The sequence below is a fragment of the Falco cherrug genome, chromosome 13 (assembly GCF_023634085.1).
Source record: "Falco cherrug isolate bFalChe1 chromosome 13, bFalChe1.pri, whole genome shotgun sequence".
NCBI lineage: Eukaryota > Metazoa > Chordata > Aves > Falconiformes > Falconidae > Falco > Falco cherrug.
The window spans coordinates 3,216,184-3,241,496 of record NC_073709.1 but is presented as its reverse complement, the minus strand read 5'-3'; the positions used below and the strand labels follow the sequence as shown (position 1 = coordinate 3,241,496).

The following is a 25,313-nucleotide window of genomic DNA, read 5'->3' as shown; positions in this document are numbered from 1 at the left end:
ACATGTTGGCAGCTCGCTCAGCATTGGGGAAGGAGCAGTGGGGCTGTCTGAAGGATGCAGGTGACTAAACCTGGGTTCAGTGCAGTCACGGCACCACCATACAGTCAGGTGGTGGTGGGGGTTTAAACTAACCTCGTACTGGATCCAGCCAGAGTTAGCTTGGGGCATGGTTCCAGGATCAGACTGCTGCTTTAGAGAGTCGTCATTGTTCTCTGACTACGATTAACAGTATTGCTGTGAGAAATGTCGTGCATGTTCTTTCGTTTCTGAAGATGTTGCATGCCGAGAGCACAACTGTCCTCAAAGCCTCTCTTGTTTTGCCTTTTGGGTTGCTTTTTATATAGAGGAAATGTAGTCATACCTAGCTAGCTACGTTTACAATAAAAATTTGCCGTCTGCTCAATTGCCACCTGGTTCCCGCCCACTTAGAATGTTTCTTTGCATTCAGTCTCTTCCTCAGTGACCTTCTTTTTGCTTCTGTTGGTTGGCCCAAGTAATGCTTTGCGACTGCGACAGTATAGTGCTTATCACCAATCCTGAGGTCTTGGTTTCTTGTGCCTGTGAGACAAACGGGCAAGAACACATGTGTCGTCTTCCATTGATGAGCACAGCTTGGATGAACCGAGGGAAGCTGCTGATTTCTGTATGCACAAAACATGGCAAAGGAGACATCGTGGAAAGCAATAATGGCCTTCCTAATTTTGCAGAGTATAAATTGTATTGATTTTACAATGCTTTGAACCATGCTCAATCCAAATAATTGAAAACTAGGTAACAGACGTGAAATGTGGTTGCTGTTTTGAAGTAATCTGTTAGTCCTACATAATTACTTCTTCTTCATCTGGTCACAAGTTTGGCTGTTTGAGAATTTCATCAAAAAAAGAAGCCAGCAAATTGGACAGCAGGGAAAAGTAGAAACAGTTTGGAAATGCCATGTGGATTGGTAGGGGAACAAAGAGGAAAAGTGACGGTACTGAAGCCAGACGTGTGGTTTCACATTTAGATGTGGAAAGTACTTGCAGGATGCGCAGCTCAGACCTGAAGTTACAGCTTCTTGTAGGGTGGTGCTGACGCCATCACTGAATTGGATTCTCTGTGTTTTTTTGGAAAGTACTAGAAAAATGAAAGTCAAAGGAAAAGCTTTGATACCGAGAGCGAAGTGACATGCCTTACAGTTGAGACAACTGAAGGGGATCTTGGGCGGTTTGCCATTGCTCTGGTGAAGCGCCTGTTTTGGAGTTGCAGGGTGTATTCCAGTAGGGTGGTCCAGAGTGTTGCCTTTGAACCTTGGAGATCCACTGCCACCTCAGCATCTTTAATACAATACAGTTTATTTTGGAGAAGAAGGGGTATGGAGTAAGGAGGAAACGTAATTCAGAAGGGGCCAACTAGTCCTTGCGGCTCGTTGTCTCCATGTCTAACTGCCTCCTTCCTTCTTCCCAGATCCAGCCTTGGCCTTGATCCAGCAGGTCCCCGTGGGGCTCTCCAGCTGCGGCATGAGGATCTGTGGGATGCTGCTTGGCTCCTCCATCCACCGGTGGTTTATTTGTTGCAGCTTTCTTCCCAGAGTCTCCAGTGTGCCCGCTGCTACTGCTTGCCCTCGAAAGATGGAGGAGGTTTGTTGCTACAGCGCAAGTGGTAAAAACTGTCTGACGTGGGGAAGGTGGGGACAGTCCTGCCACATGGAGGTGGGCTGGAACGGGCTGCGGCCACTGGGAAAGTCAGGTCTGATCTGTTGTGCAGATTGATTGTGTTTTGCAGGGGAGGCTCTTTTCTGTCCCTTCCCCCAGTGCAGTGTGCTGGCAGGGAGCGCCGCTTCCCTCGGACGCTTGCAACTCGGCCCTCTGAGGCTGCGAAGCACGGACACGGAGAGCAGTAGCGGGAGCAGCCGGTGTCGTTGGCCCTGGATGCTCTGGACGCATGTAGCTGTGAGGTGGGTGATCATCACCACTGGATGTTCTGCTCTGGGGTAAAAGAGAGTCCTGGGGCTGAGAGGGATTTGGGGGAGAAAGGTCTTGTTTCTCTGCAGGGTCGAATATTCCCCACTTCTGCTGGGCTGGGGATGGGAAACTGAAATGTTTGTCTCTGATCCCATCTGTGCTCCACACTGCAGAAAAACTGAGCATTGCTAGATCACTACCTGGTGTTTGCTGCCCCATGATAATACATGTAGGGGAGATTTCTACCCTGTTTTAAAACTAGGTAGCCTGTTGTAATATTTCTACCATGATGAGAAGACTAGCATGAATCCTTCATAGTGCAAATTAAATCATTTATTCTTGCAAAGAAGAGAATAATTAATTACAGTCCTGTTTGGCAGATCCTATCCCTTAGTCTTCCTTCGCATTCAGTTCTTCTTTCCTCCAGCTTTTGTAGCGCCTTTGTTCACATTACCCTCTGAGTTCGTATTTTGCATATGAGCCCCACCCAGTGCCCTGGCTCTTCCGCAGGATTACGTATCTCTGATTGCCCTTCCTGTGCAGTATTTGGGATTGCTATGCCTACAGGAAAAGGTGATGGTTGCAAAACTAGTTTGATAGTGTGCTAAAGATAGGGGCCTGAGAAAGACCTCCCGGCTCTGAGGCTTTCTTATGCAGGAGCTGACAGAGTGCTGCAAGTGCCTTCCTACATCCTTCTGTTCACATCTTGGGTGCTGAAGAATGCAGAACCAGCAGTTACTGACAGTAATGATGATGATGAAGGTACCTCTTCAAATGCTAGCAATATTTGCCAAAGAAAAAAAAAAAAAAAAAAAAAGCCTGACTGATGATGTAAGAGCCAGATCTGGCTTGCAGCTGGGCAGGGGCATGCAGTATATGAATATAAAGAACTGTAGCTCCACTTGGTAGCCGTTGATTCAAGAGTAATGGTTTCAGTGACTCCTGTGCCAGGTAACAAAGATCAATGAATGATATTTTACTTGAACAGGAAACCCTTTGTTTTCCCTTTCATGGGATCTTAGTCTTTGCCAGCTCCTATGTCCTCTGTGTCTTGGTATCGCATCTTATTACTCAACTGCAAACACATTCTGGATAAGAGGCCCCTTAGGAAATACACTAATGTGTGGCATCATTTTATCCTTTGCTTTGTTCAGTCGCCAGAAGGAAGCAGTGTCTCTGCAGGGTAGAAGGTGCCACAGGAGGAGTGGCCAGCACACAGAAGCCTTTTCAGGCCTTGCACTTTCAGTCCTGCAAGAGCAGCTCTAGCAGAAGAGATGTGAGCAGGGAGGAGTGCAGCGCGGGCCGCATTCGTTCTGCTGAGGCCAGTTAGCGATGCCGTTCCCCTCCAGCAGATGCCCTTTCCTGTTTTTACGGGTGGCTGTCGGTAATTGTGTGTCCTTTAATAGGTTTTGGATGCTTGGGGGATGTTCTTCGTCTGAGGTGACAGTTCTTGCACTATAGCTGTCAGGGTGGGTTCAGCCCCTGCCTGAGTCTTGCGGAGCCCTAATTCATCCCTGTCTGAATTTAAAAACTCCTTGGCTCTATGCCACAACAGTTTTTTTCTCCACTGCATGCAAAAAGCAGCTATTTCTTCTTCTTCAGAGTCAGGCGGGGGCTGTTGCAAACCCTATTAGAATAAAAATATATGCTTTAACGTACTGTTGTATATGAACTCATTTGAAGTATTTTAAATAATACACAAGTCTGAATGCATCAATGTGTATGTGATCGGCATGGCTTCTCTACTTGTTAATGCTTAAAACGCTTAAAAGTGGTTAAAAACCTGCTTACAGAGAGATAAATGGAATGCAGTATAGTTAAGTTATTGATAAGCAGGGAAATTTCCAAAGGGAACAAGCCAGGTCATAAAGGACTTTGTAATCTGGACAGTCAAGGTGAAAGAATGGGCAGTTACTTCAGGCCAACATCAGCAAAGTAAAAAATGGACACAAATACTAAGTTTTTAGCAGCATGAGCAATTAACCACAGGTGGAACTTTTTCACCCTTGTAGCCGATTTGTTTATCCAACGGAATTCTAGTAGAAACCATGCCTCTCTTAAAAAGACATGCTGGAGCTCAGCAAGAGTTGTAGGATCATATGGGAGGCCAGGGTACAGGATGGAAAACTGCATCAGTGGAGGGTCTGGTTGTACTTGCACTTGTTTTCTGAGTGCTTTCAGATAAAGCCTGCTCTCACAAACTATTTACAGTCGGATCAGTCAGCCACCATTGGCAGCTGCAAGGGAAGCTCCTGGGAGTTTTGATGAAAGCTCACCTTGAGACAACATAGAGGCTAACACTGACATGGACTATTGCCAAATAAAGGCCTCCAACAAGATGCTGCTGCTCCCCTATCCAAAAATGAAAGGGGAAGCAGACCAGCTGAAGATGACTTCGGAGTCATCTAGCAGTGACAGAGCAGATTCAGTGCCTGGAAAGATGTGTAGTGGGCTTCAGAAAAAAGACAGAAAGGCATAAAATAACATCACAGGAGGAATGTTTACCCCCAGCTGGGGTCAACAGAGGTCCGGCTGCAGGAGCTCCTTGTGGTGTGGACTCACCTTGCAAAACGTGTTTGATGGCATCAGCATTAACTTACTTTGATACATGCTGCCTCTGCTGCCTTCAGGACGTGCAAAACCGCTTGAATTAGGTTCTGTGTGTTGCTCACGAGCAGCTCAGAAGACGACTTGCTCTCTGCTGTGACTGCTTTTACCCTTAGAAGATATTTTAAAGGATTCTACTGGGAGAACATCAGACAGTGTTCCTCCCCTGTGTGGCCAGTACTCCGTCAGTCCCTCCCAACCCAGAAGATTGTCCCCTGTGCTCTCAAAGCAGGTTTCCAGAGAGGCGGGCACACCAGGGGAGGAAAGGGCTGTTTACAGCAATAGGAAGAGGAGAGGGAACCCCCTGGATTGTAACTGAACTCCAAGGGCTACACCCAGAAGCCATCAAGGACCTCTGGAGACCAACCCTGCCTGTTCCTTTGAAAAGGGGAACACCAGCCTTGGGAGGAATTGTCCTTGACCCCAGCAACTCACCTGGCCACGATGCCAAGCTGGCTGCTGATGCTGTAGGTCTGCTCTGCGGCGCGCAGCAGCTCCGCAGAGCATCTCTTGTCGAGGCAGTGCTTCGCAACAATGTGGGCAAATCTAACAAACACCTGCCCATCGGAAGCCATTTGCCTTGCACAGGCAACGAGCTGGTCCTTGCTCTAAAACAAAATAGAAATAAATATATTTGAGGAGAGAAGAAGAAAAAAAGACTCTTGCAAGACAGGGAAGAGGGTCCAGGAAGCCAGGATATATTCTGAAGCAAGGAAAGGACTGGACACCAAGTTCACATCTAATCAGGAGGAAGTAATTTCTAGTGCTTTGCATAAATACAGCTGGTGCCACTCTTAACAAGAGTGGGGTAAGGCAGGGGGTTCAGCAGGCACTGGGCATGCCTCTCACTGGCTTTGACTGTGCTCTTGAGGAAAAAATGTGCTGGGGTGGAGGGGGTGAAACATTGCGTACCAAGATGGGGCCCTTCTTCCTCAGGAACTGAGTCATGTGAATCATCCTTGTTGCCATGTCCTTGGTGACCTGGGACATCTTGCTGGGGCCACCCTGCCATGTGTCACTGTTTTCTCTCTCGCTCTTCGCAGGGCTGCTGGCAAGGGAGATGCTGGGAGGACCGTTCTGGTGCTGTTGAGACAATAACTGAACAGATGCGAAGTCTGGAGAATTTGGTGCTGAGAAGCCTCTGCCTGTGTGTTTCTGAAGCAGTTTTTGGTGAGTAAAGGAGATGGGAGAGCTGCCCACCACCTCGCTGGGTCTGCTCTGCCTTCCCAGCCAGCCCTTCTCTCCCCTGCCTTCACCCACAGTGGGACTATCCCATCCAAATACCCTGTGTGCCGTTGTCTCCAGGAGCTATCTCCAAATGGGTGGTAGCTGTCATATGAGCTGACAGCGCTCACGATTCTGAAGTACAATTAAGTGCTCTAAACTGCTGTGCTAAGTGATCTGGATCGTGTACTGGAGCCTTTGCCAGCTCCTGACAACCGAGCAGTTGTGGGAGTGGAGCTGGAGGTACTCCCAAAGGGTGCTTGTGGGGAGGCAAGCTGAGCAGAGACAGGTCGTGTTTCAGGGCAGGGAGAGCAGTACAGCCTCCCCGCCCTCCAGAACAGCGTTGGGAGATGCGCGTGTCTTTATGCAAGGGTGCCCATCAGATCAGATATCCGGAACTCGGCTGAGCAGGGCAGCCAGCAACCTGATCTAACTGATGGTGGCCAGGGGGTTGGACTATTGACCTCCAGAGGTCCCTGCCAACATCACTTATCTTAATGCTCTGTGGTGTGAGTACCAGGACTGACAGACAGCCCTCACTGTCACCCTGCAGTAAGAGCTGATGGGGGAAGGAGCTACTTTACCATTTTATGTGCCTCCCTGGCAGCTCCACTTGCTTGTCCGCTCCTGCCTGGGCAGGTTTCTGTTGGCGTGGTGTGGCTCAGAGCACCAGGCTCTTGGGCTGGGAAGAGCTTGGCTTTGCTGTTGCATTGTCTTGGAAAGTGCTGGTCCCCTGCGTTCTGTAAGCATTGTCTGATGAGCTGCAGAACATGTCCGCTGATGCCCCGGGCAGCCTGAAGCTGTGTGACAAGGTAGTGTGCCTTTGCTGACCAGTACCAGACAGTACTGTCTAGGCGGAGATGCCCTTCGTCCTGGCAGCCCTGGAAGAGCTGGCTGGCGCTGCCCACTGCATCAGACGTGAGGACCAGAAGGTGGTCTGCAAGGGAGAGCAGGTTTGCCTGCGATTGCAGTTGAGCGCTGGCCTCCAGAATGTCCTGGAGGGTGGTTTTGACCCACTCTACATTAGCCATTAGCCGACTTGCCTTCTCGTCAAAGGCCTGTTTGCTCCTCTCTCTCTCCTCTTGGGAGAGGGAGGACAGGGCTGGTCCCACGACATCTCGGATGACGCGCAGGTGTTCGGTGTTGACCTTCTCCAGGTGAAGCAATAACGCCTTGGCCCTGAGGGCCAAGTCTCTCTGCAGAAGCTCAAAGCGAATGTACAAGCTGGCAGTTGAGAGCGGAGAGACCAAGAGAGTATTGGAGGCATCCAGCAGTGCTTCCATTAGCACCTTTATCTCCTCCCTGAGCACCAGGATTTCACTGCGACCATGGTCTTCAGGGCAGGACAAGTAAGAGAGCCGGGCGGCCTCCTGCAGCCTCAGGGAGTTCTCAGACACAGCAGCCAGGAGGCTCGGTGAGCAAAGCTTGTTCTTCACGGCACTTCTCAGCTCCCTCAGAAACAGGACATCCCTGCCTATGAACCGATCCACAGCACCCAGCAGGACATGCATGCTGACAGCCCACTCGATGCAGTGCAACTCCAGGTTGGCCTTTCCCACCCTGCAGGAGCCCTCGAAGGACGCTGCTTTCTCAAGTAACACTTTGGTGTTCGTCTGAGCATGTGAAAACTTGGCTTGGACCTGTAGAAAGCTCTCCCAGACACTGGGGGAAATGGGATTTCCCTCACTACAGGCTATGCTTGCAATGTGTCCTGCTAACTGAACTGCTCCTGCTAAACCCATTGTGGTCTCGTCCAAAGCCTGTTTGCCTCTCAGAAAGTCTGCAGACGAGATGAAGCCAAGTATTTGCTGAGACAGACTATACCAAGAGCCTGCCACAGCTGCCAGACACTCTTTGGTCTCACAGATCCTTTCTGAGAGCGTGAGTGCCATTTGGAGAAGTCTGCTTGAATGATGAAGCTGCCTTAGGGCTGTTTCCCTGGCCAGGGAAATAACACACGGTGTCAGTAATACAATCATGTGGTACTGCCCCAGCGTCTCCACCTGGGGAGACTTGGCAACGGGCAGCGCTTCCTTTGCCACGTTGATACAGCTGTTGCAGAGTTCAAGCAAGGCGGAGCAAGCAGCATTCACACCTGCCATGTCATGGGCTCTTGTTGCTGCTAGGAGAGCTGTAATGACAGGGTGTGTGTCTCCTTTCCTTGGAACAGTGTATGGGTGTGAGTTACCTGGTCGTGAAGACGGACAACTTAAGATGTCTTCTGGCAATGCAGCCTCATCCGTAATGGCTTTTAGCCCAGCCCGCAATGGGCTGAGTTCAAGCCCCTTTGCAACATCAGGGCTTCGCACTTGTTCCCGGAGAGGGCTGAGGATATCTGGGTGGTTGGACCCATCCAGCCCATCTTGGACGTGGTGAGCAGTATCCATCAGGCAGCTGGCTGCCTTTGAAAAGGCATCCCTCGTTTGGAGGCAGGAGAGTCTCTCTGGACAAAGGGCTGTGACCGCTTTCAGCTCAAGGATGGAGTTGGCCAGTTGCTCAACCCAAACCAGCAAGCCGTTCCTGAAAATGGGGTCTGTGGCTCTGTCCACGTACCTGGTGGTAGCTTCAACCACCCAGCGAGCCCAGCTGGTGAGGCGAGTTGCATGCCAAGAGAACTGCTCAGGATCCTGACTTCCCAGAGCCGTTTGAGACTGGTCCCTGTGCTTGGCCATTTCCTGGACGGACAGCTGAAGGAAATCATGCATGCTGACCGTCTCCTCAAAACACCACAAGAGGCTTTCTGTTGCTCCAGCCCAAGCGTGGTACAAGGACTGCAGTTGCTGAGCAGCACTCGCCTGGGCTGTGTTTCCACTCATTTCTGTGAGCAGTGGAGGGAGACTGGCGAGGAGTCTCTCCAGGTACTCTACCCACTCTCTGATTTCTCTGGCAGTTTGGCTTTTGGTGCACCTTGCCAGAACAAAGTCTGCCACTTTGAGCATCTGCTGGGCATGCTTGAAGAAGGTGGCAGTGAGGGGCTGAAGCTTCTCTAAAAATCCTTCTTGTCCTGCAGGAAAACACCCTGTACCAGCAAAGCTAAGAGCATCTCCAACTAACTGCCTGAGGGGCTCCTTACCCTCAAAGAAGGTGTCGAGGATTTGGCACAGAGTAGCTGTGAGCACTGCCTGGTTGAGACTCTCCACCTCCTCTCTCATGGTGTGACATTCCTTCTCCAGCCTGCTTTCTCCCCAGCTTTGCTCTGGCCGTCCCTCCTGCTGGCTTACGTGGCTGCAGATGCTTTTCCTCAGCCGTAGCAGAACCCAGCAATGTTTTACCAGGTCCAGCTTCAGATCTGGCCTGGACGAGTCTGCTAGAAGCATGCAGTAGAAAATGACCGCTTCCACATGAGCACTGAACTCGCTGTCGGAGAGGTGCGCTGGGTCTGGTTGAAAGAGGAGAGCCAGCAGCCTGCTGATGTGCTGGGAAAAGGTCCCATTTCTGTCCTGTGGCTCCTTGCTGCCCATATTGTCGATGAGCAGGGAAGTGAGCTCTTTGATGATCCCCTCCGTCAGCTGGAAAGCGTCGTCTTTGGAGACGTTGACTCGCTGAGCCCAGGAGTGTTTAAGATCACTGTGCTTGGCTGCGTGGAGCAATGGAACACACTTCTGAAGGAGCTGCAGAGTTTGGGTCAAGCTCTTCTGTCGAGGACAATCTCTGAGTTCCTCAAGGTGCTTTGCTGTCAGATTGCTCAGCAGAAGCAAGGCCTCGGAAAAGGCCTGGAAAGCAGCCAGCAGTCCTGGCATGTCCCCTGCATCCTGCAGCATGCTCAGGCACTCCAGAAGCCAGCTGGCAGCCTGAATTATCCTCCTCGTCCCAGCAGCATCTTTGATCTGAAGGATCTAACCAGAAAAAACAAAAGGGAGAAAAACTGTGGCTAGGGCTCAAGAATCCCTGTTCACTGTTTCATCCCCCGTGCAGTTCAGATGACACTGCAGCCCTTCTAGGGAAGAGGCGAGGCACATTTTGCTCAGCAGACCTGCCCTAGGGAGCATGTGGTGAAGAAGCAGCCATTGCTGCAGCTAGAGCTTCCCCAAGGCCCAGCCCCTGTCCCTGTGAAGGGCAGCTCTTGTCCCTCCTACAGCTGCGCCCTTAGCCACTGCTGCATCCCATCCTGACCTCCCCTCCTTGCTCCGGCACTGGCCCCCTCCACCGGTTACCTTCGCTGTCTCTGTTAAGACCCTCTTCGCCGACATGGCCAGCTCCTCCCTGTCGCTGGGGTTGTCTGGCTGTACCTGGAGCTTGCGGGCTGCCAGCAGCATGCACCTCCCTGCCAGGGCGAGGGACTCTGCCGCAGGACGTGTCTCCTCCTTGAACACCTTGTCGCTGGACTCCTCAGCCAACCTGGAACAGTAGCCACTGCACTCAGCTCTTCGCCATCCCGTAAGTACCAGCCTCGGTGGGTAGGAGCAAGGATGCTGTGCCAGTCTCAGTCTTTAGCAAAACAATTAGCCATGCCAGACTTTAACTGGGCTTGAATTAATTTTAGTTGTATTTGCAAGAACTGTTTCAGAACCTGTTGCAGTGGATGAAATTCACTTTAAGATGGGGTGTCTGCTCTCTACCGGCTCCTAGCTGTAACAGCAAAATAAGTCAGTGGCAAGTGCCTGATCTGTGGATTAGGGCTCCAGTTTTACTGAAACGTTCAGTAAATTCACTGAAGTGTTCAGTTAGTTGTCTATTAAGGTGTGTTAAACATTGCTTGCTGAGGTTATGCATACTTTGCCACTTCCAGGTACAAATCCTTGCGTTGTCCTATCTCTCCTTTTCCCTTCCTAAATCCTATCCCCCTGTCGTGTTGCCCATCCCTTACCCCTCACGTTCCCACCTCTCCAGCGAGGTGCAGGCGGGCAGGCTACAGAGGCAGGCTCCCTGCCAATTTCTTTGCCATCCCTTCCTCTTCCTTACCCAGCCCCCAGATCTGCCTGGGAGACACCCAGCAAACTTACCTTCTTGCAACAGAAGCGAGTTCTTCTGTGGCTTTGGCTAATTTTTCTGCATTCTTCTCTAAATTGGGAAAGGCCTGACAAAACCCATCTTCCCATTCCAGGGCGAGGATTAGATGGCAGAGCTGTGCAGCCATGGGGCAGAGGATCCTTTGGATAACTTTGTTTTCTGTTAGGAGCCCGAGATCATAGAGATAAAAAGGCTCCATTTTGTCCCGTCTGGAAAAGGGAAACAAAAGGTGGGATTGTTTGGCATCCTTTGCAATGGGTAACAGTTACCAGTTTTAACCAGTGACCTTGGGTTTGGATGGCTGCTACCGGGTTTAGTTTCTCCCAGCCCTGCAACGAGCTGAGCAGCCTGCGTTTCCCCCTGCAGCAGGCTTTTCCCCCGGCTTTCCCGGTGTGGACCCCAGCTCCGCAGTCCCGCAATGCCAGGCAGGCCTCCAGCGCCGCCCGGCTCCGCGGCACAGCCGTGTTCCCAGGCCCACCCCACGGTCCTGTACTGACATCATTCCGAGGGCCCAGGGACAGCAGAGCCCCTGTGTCCTTACCCGGGCACAGACAGTCCTGCGGGCGAGCGCTGGGACAGGGTGGCGGGCCGCTGCCGGGGCGGGGGTGCTGGCGGGGTGGTGACGTTACCTGCCCCACGGGCCTCCTGGGCAGGGATACGCACCCAGGGCGGGCGGTGCGGGGATTGATTACACCTCCATTACCATTAACTCGGTTCCTGTTGCGACAGGGTGGAAGGCCAGCGCCTGCGTGCCAGTGCCGGCCGCGGCGGGCTGACGACCCCTTGGCCCCCCCCCCCCCCGGCTCTTTCGAGGCCAAGGCCGTTTCCGGGGGCCTGGGGGCTGCCTGGCCGCCGGGGGTGCCCCCCCGGGGTTACTGGGCGGTGCTTCAAGGCCGGGGACGGGGGAATGGCTGTGCGGGGGGGGCCCGGCCGCCGGGATGCGCCAGCGTCTCCATGGAGACGGGCCGGGGGCGTCCCGGCGCGGTGGCGTCATCGCCCGGCGCCCGGCCGCGGGGCACGCCGGGAGCTGTAGTCCGGGCCGCCGCCTGCCTGAGGCGCAGCCCCCGGCCCAGGCCGCCGAGCCGCCCGGCGCCCGAACCTTCACTCCGTGCCGGCGCTGCCCGCCGCCGGCCGTGGGGTTGGGCGCCCGGGGACGCGCTACTCTTGCCTTAAAAACCTGAGGAGAGAAGGCGGCAGCGTAGGCAGAGCTGTTACCCGGCCGGGCCCCTCCTCACCCGGGCCTGCTCGCAGGGCCTCGGCTGCTTTGCCTTCGGTTAAGAAGCGAGGCTGGTGCGGCTTTACAGGGTGGAGCAGGCATGATTCCCACCTTCTCTCCTCCCGAGCTGCGTCTGTGCGAGGTTTGTAAGCCCTGTGCTGAGCTGCCCTTCCAGACAGGCAGGGTCTCATCTCTGTGCTCACTGGGGCGGTAGGACACAAATGCAAGGCAGATAAATCCCAACTTTTTCTGTATCCTTCCACTTAATGGAGAATATCCCTGGGAAATGACGACCCTCCCGGGAGCATAAGCCTCAGCGCTGCCTGCTGCGTTAAAGCTGAAATAATTCTGTGGAAACTCAGAGAGTAACGTAAATAAAAGCAAAATCAGAGCTGAAAAAAAAGACCTTCAGGCTGGGAAAAATCCACTTTTTGTTCTTTGTGCTGCAGCTAATGTGGGAGTGGGTAAGTGTCTTTGCTGTGGAGTGGTAAGGATTGATCCTGACTAAGATCTGACCGTTAGCAAGGTGTGCTGTTTGTGGATGTCTGTCTAATAAAGTGCTGGAGCTGGATCTTGCTCCAATTTCCTCGTGTTTTAAGCACTTCCATCCTAGCGACAGTTGATTTCCTACATTTTCACGGAGGTCGTGAATGACTCTACCTTTAGAAATTACTATTGTAATGCTGAGGGTTCCAGAGCCTCTGGGGCAGCACAGCTGTGCGAGTTTTACCTTCTTGCAGAGTCTCCCCCCGTGAAGGTGCAAAAGCTGATTGAGTCCAGCTGTAGGTGCAGGTGTGGGATCCTTTCTTTCAAAGGAGCTGCAAATGAGTTGTGAGAGTTTCTAGGCCTTTGCACCACCTGCCTGCAGCATACAAAAGGTGGCCTGTGTCTTGATGCCACCACTTCCAAAATGCTGGAGAGCTGGAGGTAGAACCCTGCCAGGTGTGCCTGCCTTCCCCCCTTTGGGTGGGTGTTGTGTGTGGGATGTTGGGGAGTTGAGGGGGTGCGCAGCATGCAGCACGAACTGTGCCATGGGTGAAATTGCAAGGTGCAGTGTGCAGCATGAACTGTGCAGTGGGCAACGTGCGTCATGCATTGTGCATCACGAACTGTGCATCATGCATTGTGCATCATGCATCGCACATCATGAACTGTGCAATGGGCAACATGCAACATGCATTGTGCAGCATGAACTGTGCCATGGGTGACACTGCAAGGTGCAGTGTGCAGCACGAACTGTGCAGCGGGCAATGTGCGTCATGAATTGTGCATCATGAACTGTGCAATGGGCAACATGCAACGTGCATTGTGCAGTATGAACTGTGCCATGGGTGAAATTGCAAGGTGCAGTGTGCAGCATGAACTGTGCAGCGGGCAACGTGCGTCATGCATTGTGCATCATGAACTGTGCAATGGGCAACATGCAACATGCATTGTGCAGCATGAACTGTGCATCACGCATCATGCATCACGCATCATGAACTGTGCAATGGACAACATGCAACGTGTATTGTGCAGCATGAACTGTGCCATGGGTGACGTTGCAAGGTGCAGTGTGCAGCATGAACTGTGCAGTGAGTGTTGTGCATCATGCAGTGTGTGTCGTGCATCATGCATCATGAACTGTGCAGTGGGCAACATGCAATGTGCTCATGCAGCATGAACTGTGCAGCACGTCATGCACATCGTGTATCATGAACTGTGCAGCGTGCAGCATGCAGCGTGCAGCAAGAACTGTGCAATGGGCCAACACGTAGCCGGCGTCGTGCAGCGTGAGCTGTGCAGTGCACAACGTGCATCGTGCAACCCGCATCCTGCAGCAGGCACTGTGCAACACCGGTGCATGACGCACAGGCCCCGCCCCCGTGCACGCGCCCGCCGCCGCCCTCCCCGTGCACGCGCGCGCCGGTGCAGCGCCGGCGGCGGCGGCAGAGGAGGCGGCGGCGGCGGAGGCCGAAGGAGCCCCGGGGCGATGGACAGCACGGGGAAGGAGCGGGAGGCCGTGCAGCTGATGGCGGAGGCCGAGAAGCGGGTGAAGGGCTCGCACTCCTTCCTGCGGGGGCTCTTCGGGTGAGCGGGGCCATGCCCGTTTGCAGAGGGCGTGCGGGGGGAGCGGGCCTCGGCGGTGGGGGGGGATTGCAAGAGGGGGTGCGCGGTGTGCAAGTGGGGGACGTGCGAGGGGCGCTGGGCCTCCTGTGTGCGGGTGGCTGCGGGGGGGCACCCCGGCTCCCGCTGCCCCGCACGGGTGCTGTGCCCCCCCGGCGTGGGTGCGCGTCGCCCTTAGCCTCTGCAGCGGGTGGGCAGTGCTAAGCGCGAGGGGCCCCGCAGCCCCCGCAGCCCCCGTGGCATAGCGGGCTGGTGCGCCAGCAGCCCCCCCTCCGCGCCGTGCCCCCCCGGGGTGCCTGGCCTGCAGCTGTCCCTGCCCGCAGCGAGCCCTCTGCAGCTCGGGGCTCCTGCCGGCGGAGGTTGGGGGCGTCGTCCCCCCCGGCTGGCGGGGGTTGTCCCCAGGTCCAGCTCCGCGGCAGCTGCGCTCATCCCAGCTTTACCCCGGTGGGGACTCGCTGCCGGTAATCCTCTCAGGGCCGCGGCGTCACCGAGGCTCGCGCTGGCGAGGGCTGGGCTCCCCCTTATCCTGGGGGCACCCTCGCCCCCTGGGCGGCGGCAGTGGCACCCGAGGGCTCTGCCCGGGTTGCTGCGAAGGGTGCTGAGGCGAGGCTTAGACCCCCCCCCCGTCCTCCATGAGGCTTTTGGCATCTCCAGGGGGTTTCGGACCAGGCTCAGGGGTTTATGGATGATTTTCTGCCCAGCTCGGCAGCGAGCCCGCGGCGTGGGGCATGGAGCCCCCCGGGGGGAGCGGTACCCCAGCAAATGGCAGAGTTCCCCGTGTCCTGGTCGTTCTGTTCCGGAGCAGATATTCCTGGGGGTGCGGGAGCTGTGCCTGGAAGGGGGCTGAAAAACAGGCCCTTTTGGCCACCTCAGTCTTGGCTTTTTTTAATGTTAAAGAAAGAGCATTTATGGAGCGATGCTCCCGTGGAGGCCCTGATGTTTCTAAACAACAGCCTGGAAAAATCTAGTGCCCGCAGCCCTAAAAGCAGAATTTTTAAAAATAAATTCCTTCCTGGCCTCTGGCAGATTAATCGGGCAGGGCGTGCTCCAGGGGCGTAATCCGGGTGGCAAATTGCTGAAAATCCTCGGAGTCAACTGGCGGAGATTTTGAGAGGCAAATTTTTCATTTTCTTGGGCTAAAAATAGGCGCAAGAAAAATTGCTTTTAAAATGGAAGAAAAGGTGGTGGGTGACTTTGCTCTTGGCACCTGGGTGAAGGGGGTACCCATGCCGCCGAGTACCTGGCCAGAAGCGTTATCGACAGCCAGGCTATTTCCTGAAGAGCTCCATTAGCTTGCACAAGAGCTTTTCTTTTTTGGGTTTTTTGTTTGAGACTAAAAGACTGAAAACCACCCGGTTTTGGATGCCTTACAGGGTATAGCGTTACCTCGTGCTGCCTCTTTTGGCTGTAGTTCATGCCAAAGGCAGCTTTCAAGGGCAAAGGAGCGGTCCAAAAAACCCGCCTGTGCTTAGAAATGAAATGTGGTCTTCTGCCAGAAGAAGGAAAAGGGGAAAAAAATAAAGCAGTGATAGATGTCGCCTCCCGCGCTGCAGCCCTGCCCGGGGTCAGCAGGAGCGTGCGCTGCAGAGGCAGTACTGAGCTCGTAGGAGCAAGGCAGAGACTAATTTAGGTCGGAAAAGGTGTTTCAAATCATGGAAGTCAACCCTTAGCCCAGCACTGGCGAGGCCACCACCAAACCGTGTCCCTAAGTGCCATCTCTACATGTCTGGTGATGGTGACACCACTGAACCATGTCCCTAAGTGCCATCTCTACATGTCTGGTGATGGTGACTCCACCACCTCCCTGGGCAGCCTGTTCCAATGCTTGACCACCCTTCTGGTGAAGACATTTTCCCTGATACCCGAGCTAAACCTCCCCTGGTGCAACTTGGTGCTGTGCCGTCTTGTATTGCTTGTTCCTTGGGAGAAGAGACCGACCCCCCCTGCCTACAGCCTCCTCTCAGGCAGCTGTGGAGAGCGAGAAGGGCTGCCCTGAGCCCCCTTTTCTCCACGCTGAACACCCCCAGCCCCCTTAGCTGCTCCATGAAGAAGTCTGCATTTCATTAACAAAAATATTTAACTCCTCTCTCGAGATAAATGAATCGTCCGGTTCGGGGAGCTGAGTGACGCTGCTGAACCCCATCAGTTAGGCTTGTGTTGAGTTGTTTTTCCACAGCAAGTTGTCCAGCATCGCTTAATTTTTGATTTGCTTTATGTTCTCTAAATTACAGAGCAGTCGGTTGTGAACTAGAGTTTGCTTTTTGCGGGTGTTTTTGCTGAGCGTCTCACAAGACTCTTACGAGCCAGCTGCTCTGGCCCAAAAAGAAGGGACCTGGGTCAAGGAGCAGATGGGCTTACTCCAGGCTCCGAACTCTTCAGGAACATGTAAAAACCTGAAGCTGCCATGTCAGGAGTGAGTTTTGTCTGCCGCCTTCTCCTGCTTTATGCAGTGAAAAACGCTGCCTCCCCTTTGTAGCGAGGGCTTGGTTGGTTGGTGTGTGTCAGCTGCACCTGCTCGCTGCTGGCCCCGGGGCCCCCTTGGGCACTAGCCCAATCTCTGCTACCTGTACTGTGCCTTGGTACCGAGCTGGCACCCTAGGAGAGACGGGCTGGCAGAGGCGGGGGGCTGCTGGTCCCCTAAATCCAGCTTTGCCCTCTCTGAGCAGCCTGGTGCTCACCCTGCACTTTAAAATTATCAGCCTCATCAGGCCCGGGGGGGCCTCGTTGCCTGAGCACGTGGGGTTGCAGCACCCCCAGCTCTCCGCCCCCGTTTTGGGGCCAGCGTTCCGTTCCGGCACGGCGTCAGGGGAGCTCTCGCTGTGTTTCAGGGGCAACACCAGGGTGGAGGAAGCCTGCGAGATGTACACCAGGGCTGCCAACATGTTCAAGATTGCCAAAAACTGGAGTGGTGAGTACAGCCCCCACCGGTGGGGGGGCTGCCTAGGGGGTTGCTGGTGCTGGGGTGACCCACGAGTGCCTGAGCATCTTCCTGCAAATTATTGCAGTGGAGTTCTACATCCCAAGCTGTTTCCACAGGGATGGTCCCTATGGCAATGCGATTCCTCCACTTTGCCCGACCCTCTGATGAATTGAAATATTGGGAGGGTGGGCAAAGGGGGGGTGTCACCCGAATGTTCTTGACATTAAATGGGCTGGGGTGCCATTTACCGTTTTAAAATGAAAGCCAGTAAGTCCGCTAAAGGGGTGCTGCCCTGGGCTCGCTCTCTGAGCAAGGAAATACCTTCGGGGTAGGGCGTCGTGTCTGATGGGCTTTGGGATCCAGGGGATCCGCTTTGCTGATCCAGTAGGTGCAGGGTGCAGCCGGTAGCAAAGACAGACGCTCGTGGGCAAGGATGAGCATGCATGTGGGATGCTCCCACTGCGCCCATGGGAACAGGTGCAGCTCCTGGCAGGCAAGCAGGCCTGGAGCCAGACAGTCTGGGGTTGGTGCATCTCTAAACCTCCCTGGGTCCTGGGAAGCGATGCGTGCTTTGCTGGTTTGCGGCCATCCTTCTGGTTCCTGGGCTGGAGGGGTACATCGGGTCGGTGCGTGCTTCTCTCCCAGCTGCAGGAAATGCGTTTTGTCAGGCGGCCAAGCTGCACATGCAGCTGCAGAGTAAACACGACTCGGCCACCAGCTTCGTGGACGCTGGGAACGCCTACAAAAAAGCAGATCCACAAGGTAAGGGGGGCGAAATCCGAGATTGTTTCTTGCAAAGCTGCTTAGCAGCAGAGGAGGTGGTGCGCTGAGGCCTTGGGTAGTCACCAGCTCTGTGGGGCAGTGGATCCTTGCTACAGGCTACTCGGAAGCCGTGATACCTCCTGTGCTTTGGCTTCTCTGGGATGGGCTTTCAGATGACACAAGCTAGTCAGCATCATCTTGGTCTACCGCGTGGGCCAGCATGTGTGGGGTGTTGTCTCCTGTAGGTGATTTCTGGTGCTTTGGCTGAACCAAAGCCTTTGGTGAGCTTTGGTAGACTGCAGCGCACTGGGTGGGAAGCGTTGCCCCTCGGTAGCTTGACTTTGGAGAAATACTCACTTCTTAAGGAAGATGTAAGGCAGGTCTTGGGTCTGGATCGCAGTGGGATCCATGCCCTTAGCCCCAGCCCCGTTCCCAGGGGTTTCCCCAGGACAGAGGAGAGATGGGAGGAAAATGGACTGACCTTTGATGGGATGAGGGTAAAGGATCTGGATTCTTTAAATCTGGTTCATAGAGAGCTGGGCTGTGGTTTTCTGGAAGGCTTGATTCCCCTTACCCTCGCTGAGTGTTTGGAAACACACCAGCTAGCTTTCCTGTGCCAGGGGGCTGAAGAAACCAACTCAGGGCTGTAAAACACCCAAATTTCCTAGAAAATGGCAGCCCCTGCACTTCTAGGAGCTCGGTGTTTTGTATTTTGCTCTGTTTGAGGATGCAGCCCGACAAACCCAAGGTGTGAGTTGTTTGTATTTTGCTCATCCAAATTTTTGACTGTAGGGGCTGGGTGAATCGGGGTTAGAGTTATAGATACAAAAACGGTGGGGACATTACATCTGAAGGTCTTAGGGGTTGAAAATGTTAGGTCTGTCATTCCAGATATACATGGAGCTTTTGAGTAGGTATTAATTTGAGAAGCTGGTGTGTGCTGTGATGAAGAGTCGTGGTTACAGAGGTCTGATTTTTGGAGGGGGTTGTCTTGGGCTGGGCTGGGCAGTCTGACGTGCTGGCTGACTGTTGTTTTTCCTGAACACTCATGCTGCAGAGGCCATCAACTGCTTAAATGCAGCTATCGATATCTACACTGACATGGTAAGAAGCTGCACTGGCAGCTCGCGGGCCGATGTGCTTGTAAAGAGCTCGGTAACTGCTGTGTGTGCCGGCCGGGGGGGAGCCCCTGCCTCACGTGCACCCTCTGCCTTCTCTAGGGGCGATTCACGATCGCTGCCAAGCACCACATCACCATTGCGGAGATCTATGAGGCCGAGCTGGTAGACATTGAAAAGGTGAGGGCGCCGGGTGCTGCTGGTACTACTCTGCAGGTGCTGCGGCAGCGGCTGCATTTCCTTCCCCGGCCAGAGCAGCGCCGAGCTCAGCGTGGCCGATAAAACCCATCTCCCGTCCGGCACCAGGCCTCGTTACATCGTCGCCCTGAACTCGGAAGTTAGCCTTACCAGGGCTAGTGGTGCTTCGCCCAGCGCGCGTCTCTCGTGGGGCAATCCTGACTCTTTGGCGTGTCCCTCTGCTGAGCCACAGCGCGGCAGGGCCAGCAGGAGCGCCCAGGTGCAAAACCTTGACCAAAGTGGCATTTCACATCCGAGAAGTGCTTTGGGGAAGTTGCGGGGCGGTTTTATAGCTTTTTTCTGATGGCACCCAGAGGAAACTTGCCTTTTTAGCTCACAGCTCAACACCGATGCTCTCTTGTTCCCATAACAGAGAGCCCTGAGCAGGAATCCTGCAGCAGCTCAACTGTCTGCAGATCTTCTGTTTGAAGAGTAAAAATTTACGGTTTCTAGATATTTTCTAGACTGTCATTTGCTTCCTCAGCTCCACTTCACTGGATCCCATCTGTCTCTATTAATGACCTCAGTGTTGCCTCTCCATGTGCAGGCCCACTTACATCAAGCCCTGCTAAGTCAGGGCTGTTAAGTGATTTACGAATAAATTATTTAAGAAGAAATTATTCTATGGTGGCAAACCTGGCAGAAGCCTTGTCATGCTATGATTATAAGCGTTTGTAGATGGTACCTCAAGAGCAGCATCACCTGTATTAAACCTGCACTGGAGTTCGGGATGCTTAACACGTTCATGGTCAAATTTCCAAGGGCAGCCTCACAAAATTTTGAGTGTGCAGGGGATGCGTGGCCGTTCCTCGCTCCACCAGAACCCCCCCCAGACACCGTGCTGCTGCTCCCTTTGTGCTCAGAATGGAAAAGCTTTCGGGAACGCGCTCACTGTACGCTGGTCTGACCAAAAATTGTATTTCAGAACTGGAATTCAAGCACGATGTTTCTGTCCCCAGGCGATCGCACACTACGAGCAGGCTGCGGACTATTACAAAGGAGAGGAGTCTAACAGGCAAGTGGTCTTACAAAGAGGGTCACAGCAGGGAAAGAATGGAGACAGGGATTTGTCCTAGATGGCCCGCACTCTCGCCCGCCTCGCCTGCCAGCCTCTGCTGAACCTCCTTCGGTGGGATGCCCGAGTCCTGCTTAGATTGCCCTGAAAGGTTCGATCCTGCACGCGGGCTTGTCTTCTTTGGGCACCCGTCCTGGGCACGGAGCAGTTGAACAGTGTCCGGTACCAGGTCTGCGTGCTGCCTTTCCGTGTGTGTTAATTCTGGCTGTGAAAAAGAAAATTCCCTGAATTCGCAGCTTTTGGGCCCCACTTCTATTTACGCTTAGTTCAGGTAGTGCTTGGAGGTACCGGGGGGTGGATTTGGTTGTCCCTGGGACGCAATTACTTACTGTAACGCTATTGATTGCAGCTCAGCCAACAAGTGTCTGCTGAAGGTGGCTGCCTATGCCGCGCAGCTGGAGCAGTACCAGAAGGCAATAGAAATCTACGAGCAGGTGAGAACGTGTGCTTTGTCTGAAGGGGCAAAAAATTCTTGAAAGTGAAAAGCGGGTCAGTGTGGTGGTCTCGCAGAACCGCCGTGGCCTGGAAGCGCCTAACCTTGCTTATTTCTGGGCTGATGATGCCTTTACGAGACACGGTTTGCTCCTTTGCTTTTAGGAGCTGCTGTAACTTGCCAAAGGCATTTTTTCTCCTGAATTCTGTTGTTTCTAGAGAAAGGCTGGGGGAAGCAGGGAGAGGGAAATCTGTAATTACACTTTCGATTGTATTTACAAATACATTTGGCAGAAAATTTCCCCCCGGATTTGGAAACTTGATCGCTCTGCCTTTGTGTCAGGTGTTTACCTGGGAATACTGGCAGCGCTGCTTTTGCGCTTCTGGAGGGTTAGCCCATACTGGAGGGGGTTTCCACCATGTCAGCTTGCTTTCCCCGGTCTGCGTCAGCCAGGATGTGTTGAGGTATCGGCACGATACCCCTGGGGTGGGCAGCAGCTCCCCAGGAGGGTGGGCTGCCTGGCTGCGCTCTTGCAGCTGCCTGCGAGTCTCTGACTTTGCTTGGGATTAGTTAAAAACCTGTCTGGCTTCCCAATAGCTTTTGGTATGGACGCTGGCATTTTTTCCACGGTCTTTATTCACGGAAAGCTGTGTGGCACTGCATGTAATTTCAATTAGCTGTCCTGTTTGTAATTCATTGCTTGATGATGCCGTTTTCTTTCCCAGCACTAAGTAATATCTTTTTGTGCCTAGGTCGGAACAAACACGATGGATAATCCTTTGCTTAAGTATAGCGCGAAGGAGTATTTCTTCAAAGCCGCCCTGTGCCACTTCATCGTGGATGAGCTGAACGCGAAGGTCAGTGGGCGCAGGGTGGTTGTCCCAGGCTTCCCGCATCCCTCTCAAATCAACCTTTGCCGGCTGAGACACCTTCTTGCATGCGCAGGGATTTGTGTGGCTGTTGCACGGACTGAAGCTTGGATGCCATTGTGTCGCACTGGAGTTGCTGGGAATACTTGCTCTTGGGCGTACCGGGAATACTTTTCCAAGCTCTCTGTGTGGTTTTAGGACTGGAAGGCAAAAACTGAACTACAAAGCAAGTGGTTTTGTGAAACAGGCGTTAAGGGTTATCTTCTCTCTTTCAGCTCGCACTTGAGAAATACGAAGAAATGTTCCCAGCGTTCACAGATTCACGGGAATGCAAGCTATTGAAAGTGAGTAAAGCTAGTATTGAAATTCTATATTTATATTTATAGATGTATTTATTATATATACTATCAATAAAATTATATACAGTCACACTTGAAAAGACATACTGCCCTTCACTTTCTGTTTTTTCACCGTGCCATAGATCTCGGTCATTTATTCTAATGTTCTTGAGGACATCAGACTCTCTTTGTGCTGGGTTTATACCAGACATATATATATGTATCTATATGCACCAGGAAGCAGCTGCAGCAGAAAGATGATTATTGTAACTTAAAAACCCCACCCCAGCTACTTCTGCGTTGGCGGCAGGTGGTTGCGAAGGTGCTGCTGCTGGACAGGCGGGTGCCACGTGGCATGGACGCATGGGTTCCCTCTCCTGGGGGTGAGATCCCTGTGCACCGGCTGTGTGGGGACACGTGGGAATACTTTATTTTCTGATTTTTAATGGTGTTTTCCTAGAAACTGCTGGAAGCCCACGAGGAGCAGAACTGCGAGGCGTACACCGAGGCAGTAAGTAGTCACAAATTTGTTGAGACGCGCTCGTGGATGGCAGCTTGTTCCTTTTTTTATTTTTTAGTGGAGTGTGTGCACTGTTAAATGTCAGGTAACTTGTTGCCCGAGGGCTGCAGAATGCTTCTTTTGCAGCCGTCTCGTTTGCTTTCCAGTATCTTAATTTAAAAGTGTGTTGATTTTTAATTTTTTTTTTTTTGCACTCATAGGTTAAAGAATTTGATTCAATATCGCGGTTGGATCAGTGGCTTACAACCATGTTGCTTCGCATCAAGAAGTCAATCCAAGGAGAAGGGGACGGGGACCTGAAGTGAATTGTGTGCGGTATTTGTGGCATGCGGCCTATGTAATCCGTTCTTGTGTTACAGCCAAGGACCACTACGGGATACGTGATAAAATACCTAGCTTTATTTTGTCGCTTACAAATCCAATGACTTGTGTGTTTCTTTAGTATCCTGCTCTTTGTCGTGACAATGTGGGTAGATGAGAAGCGATGCTCTGGGTAGCACTGGCACATCTTTCTGAGGCGAAATAAGAACTTTTTGGCGGAAATCCTTTCTTGGTTTTATTAGCAGGCAACCCCAAAGGCTGCACTCAGCAACTGCTGGTTTTTCCCCGCTGTTCTGTCTTCGGGCTCAGTACCGTTCATTCCAGCACGTAAATATTTTGGCTGCACCAGTGCAGTACAAGTGATCGCTTCTGATCTGTTGCTGTCTCGTTGCAGTTTTCTTTTCCAAATGGGCCTCTGTCAGATATGCTTGGATCTTGGGGTTTTTTTTAAAATGATTGAGCTTTTTTAACGGTGCTAGTGGAAGGCTTTTAGTGTGACTCTTAAATACAGTGTGCCCGCGTGTGTGTACATCCTATACAGATACACGTGTGCACGTATACAGCATACCTGATGACTTAGAGCTGAAAGCATTACACGTGAGAGGACAGGACCGCCTAGATTGGTGTAAGCCCTCGGCCAGTCATCGCCAGTAGACCTAGTTAATGGTGTTTTGTATCTCAGATCTAAATATAAAAATGTAAGGTTCTTCTATATTTTCTTGGATCTATTTTTCCACTTTATTTTGTGGCGCATCCCATCCCTCCTCCCCCGAGATGACTTGACCCAAGTAATAATCTATTTTTCTAACGTTTCATTTATGTGAACTCCCGCTGCTGTCTTTACTACAGGTCTTTTGTGTGCGCTGGGCAATACCTGTTAGTTTCTGACCTCTCTGCTGTTGGCGAAGCCGCCTCGTTCTTGGGACGTGCCAAGGTGTTGGCTGAGACTTGATGTTGCACAGAAACCGCGTTTTAGTTGTCTGGGTGACAGGTGAATTGAGCTTGCTTTGAAAAGGCACAGACATGTTTAAAAATGCCTGCATTCATTTTAGAAACAGGTTTTAAAGTGTCTGCAACCAAGACGCTTCCCTGCAATGCATTGTTTAACAGGAGGTAATTAAGCTACTTGTTACTTGGACATATTAAGGAGGACTTGGGAGCCTATGCAATTTGTCAGCGGGAGCTGTCACTCGGTATTTCCCTGTAATGAAGTGAATTTTTCAGCTGCACTACTGACATGCAAAGAATGAAAAAGTAATTCATTAACTGCTTTAGTTGGCACAACTGCTCTTTAAGCTGGGCCCTCTTCCGCAGCCAGGGCAGGAGCGCTGCCCAGGGCGGGCACTGCCCCTTGTTTCTCTTGCTGAAGTGACAGTGTCTGGTGACCACCATGCCAGCTCTTGTGCTTCTCTTTGGTTTTTCATCTAGGTTCTTGCTTTGAGTAGAACACGGTTTGGCTTACTGGTCGAAAGGGTTGCGTTGTATTTAAGTGGTACTTCATCTCTACCAGTGGCTTATGAAAAAGAAAACCAAAAATCACTCCTGGTACATGTCAAATTATTGTTAATTTTTTGTTTTCCTGCCTGATCTCCCCAGTCTATTTTCCATAGACATTCTCTGTGCACCCTCCCTTGACAGAAAAGACCCGTGAGCTCTGCTAACGGGCAAGTTGAATGCACTGAAAAAGCCTGGATGCTGCTCGTTCTTCCAAGCAGCTTGTGTCTTCACTTCTCAGATGTGTTTTTAAGGCCGCTGCTTGCAGTCGCCCTCTGTCCGCAGCAAACCATCACTCGAACCCAGACCACCCTGCCTCACGCCCGTCCTTCCCACAAACACGGCAGAAAAACACTTCACATGCCCTTTAGCGTGTGGCCTGCGGCACTCCGAGAGGCGGGCACGCATCGAGGATTAACCGGCGTTTTCCAAGGGCGACCCGTTTCTGTGCCGCCTCCGCTGGGCAGAGAAAATACCAGGCTTAGGGTGCAGCTAGCGCGGTAGGGGGTCATTGGATTAGCTGAAGTCAGACTCGCTGCGGCTTTGCTTGTGTTTTGGACGAGAGGGCCCAAAGATGTAAGTGCCGCTGAACTCACCTGTGGTGAACGGAGGGAGCTGGAATAATTTTTATTTAATTTACTCGTTTCTTTCCCATCGCATTGATGGCTTTGTTTTGACTTGTATCCATCACCTTTGGAGCCCTGGTGAGGGGAAGCGCAGGCTGCGAGCTTTTCCTAGTGTCACACAGAGCCCAGGCAAGTATTTTATGCTGTTGTTGTTTTTGTTGTGGTTCACTTTTCCAGTTGTCAATATTATGCACAGTTGTGGTAAGATGCGTACGGAGCTGGTGGACCAGAGGACCGTACCCGTGGGGTTGCGACGTCTGTTACTGTGCTCTGGAGTAATATCATTAAAATACAAATGTTAGTTGTGTATAAGTAGGCTAAAGCATGTCCTCCAGTGTATCAGTGGTAAATCGTGACAGTTTTAAGATGACAATCTGCAACTCCGCTGTATTTCCCCCCCCCCCCAACACAACTCTGTACTACGAAAACTTATTAATGAAATGGCCTTAGCAAGAATAATAATGTTTTGTGTGAATCTGTACATGAATAAAGTAAAAAACATCAATGTAAGTGATGATAAACGTTCTTTCCTGGAAAACGCAGGCTAAAGCTACAGC

At 52.4% G+C, this 25,313-nt stretch overlaps 2 protein-coding genes across 2 annotated transcripts; one reads left to right on the top strand and one right to left on the bottom strand.

Annotated features, from left to right (window-relative positions):
* Positions 1 to 131: 131 nt before the first annotated feature.
* LOC114017640 (uncharacterized) lies at positions 132 to 9,260 on the bottom strand. The gene is made up of 4 exons (XM_027814483.2): positions 6,356 to 9,260; positions 5,460 to 5,630; positions 4,983 to 5,155; positions 132 to 4,658 (listed from the first exon to the last, which is right to left on the bottom strand). Exons 1-4 carry the CDS (start codon positions 9,230 to 9,232, stop codon positions 4,532 to 4,534), a joined length of 3,348 nt encoding a protein of 1,115 aa, XP_027670284.2. The 5' UTR covers positions 9,233 to 9,260; the 3' UTR covers positions 132 to 4,531.
* A 4,544-nt stretch (positions 9,261 to 13,804) lies between these two features.
* Positions 13,805 to 25,266, top strand: NAPB (NSF attachment protein beta). The gene is made up of 11 exons (XM_055725670.1): positions 13,805 to 14,007; positions 16,872 to 16,951; positions 17,609 to 17,725; positions 18,783 to 18,829; positions 18,946 to 19,023; positions 20,040 to 20,095; positions 20,505 to 20,589; positions 21,341 to 21,445; positions 21,733 to 21,801; positions 22,256 to 22,306; positions 22,516 to 25,266. The coding sequence occupies exons 1-11, from the start codon at positions 13,910 to 13,912 to the stop codon at positions 22,618 to 22,620; spliced, it is 891 nt and encodes a 296-aa protein (XP_055581645.1). The 5' UTR covers positions 13,805 to 13,909; the 3' UTR covers positions 22,621 to 25,266.
* The last annotated feature ends 47 nt before the right edge of the window (positions 25,267 to 25,313 follow it).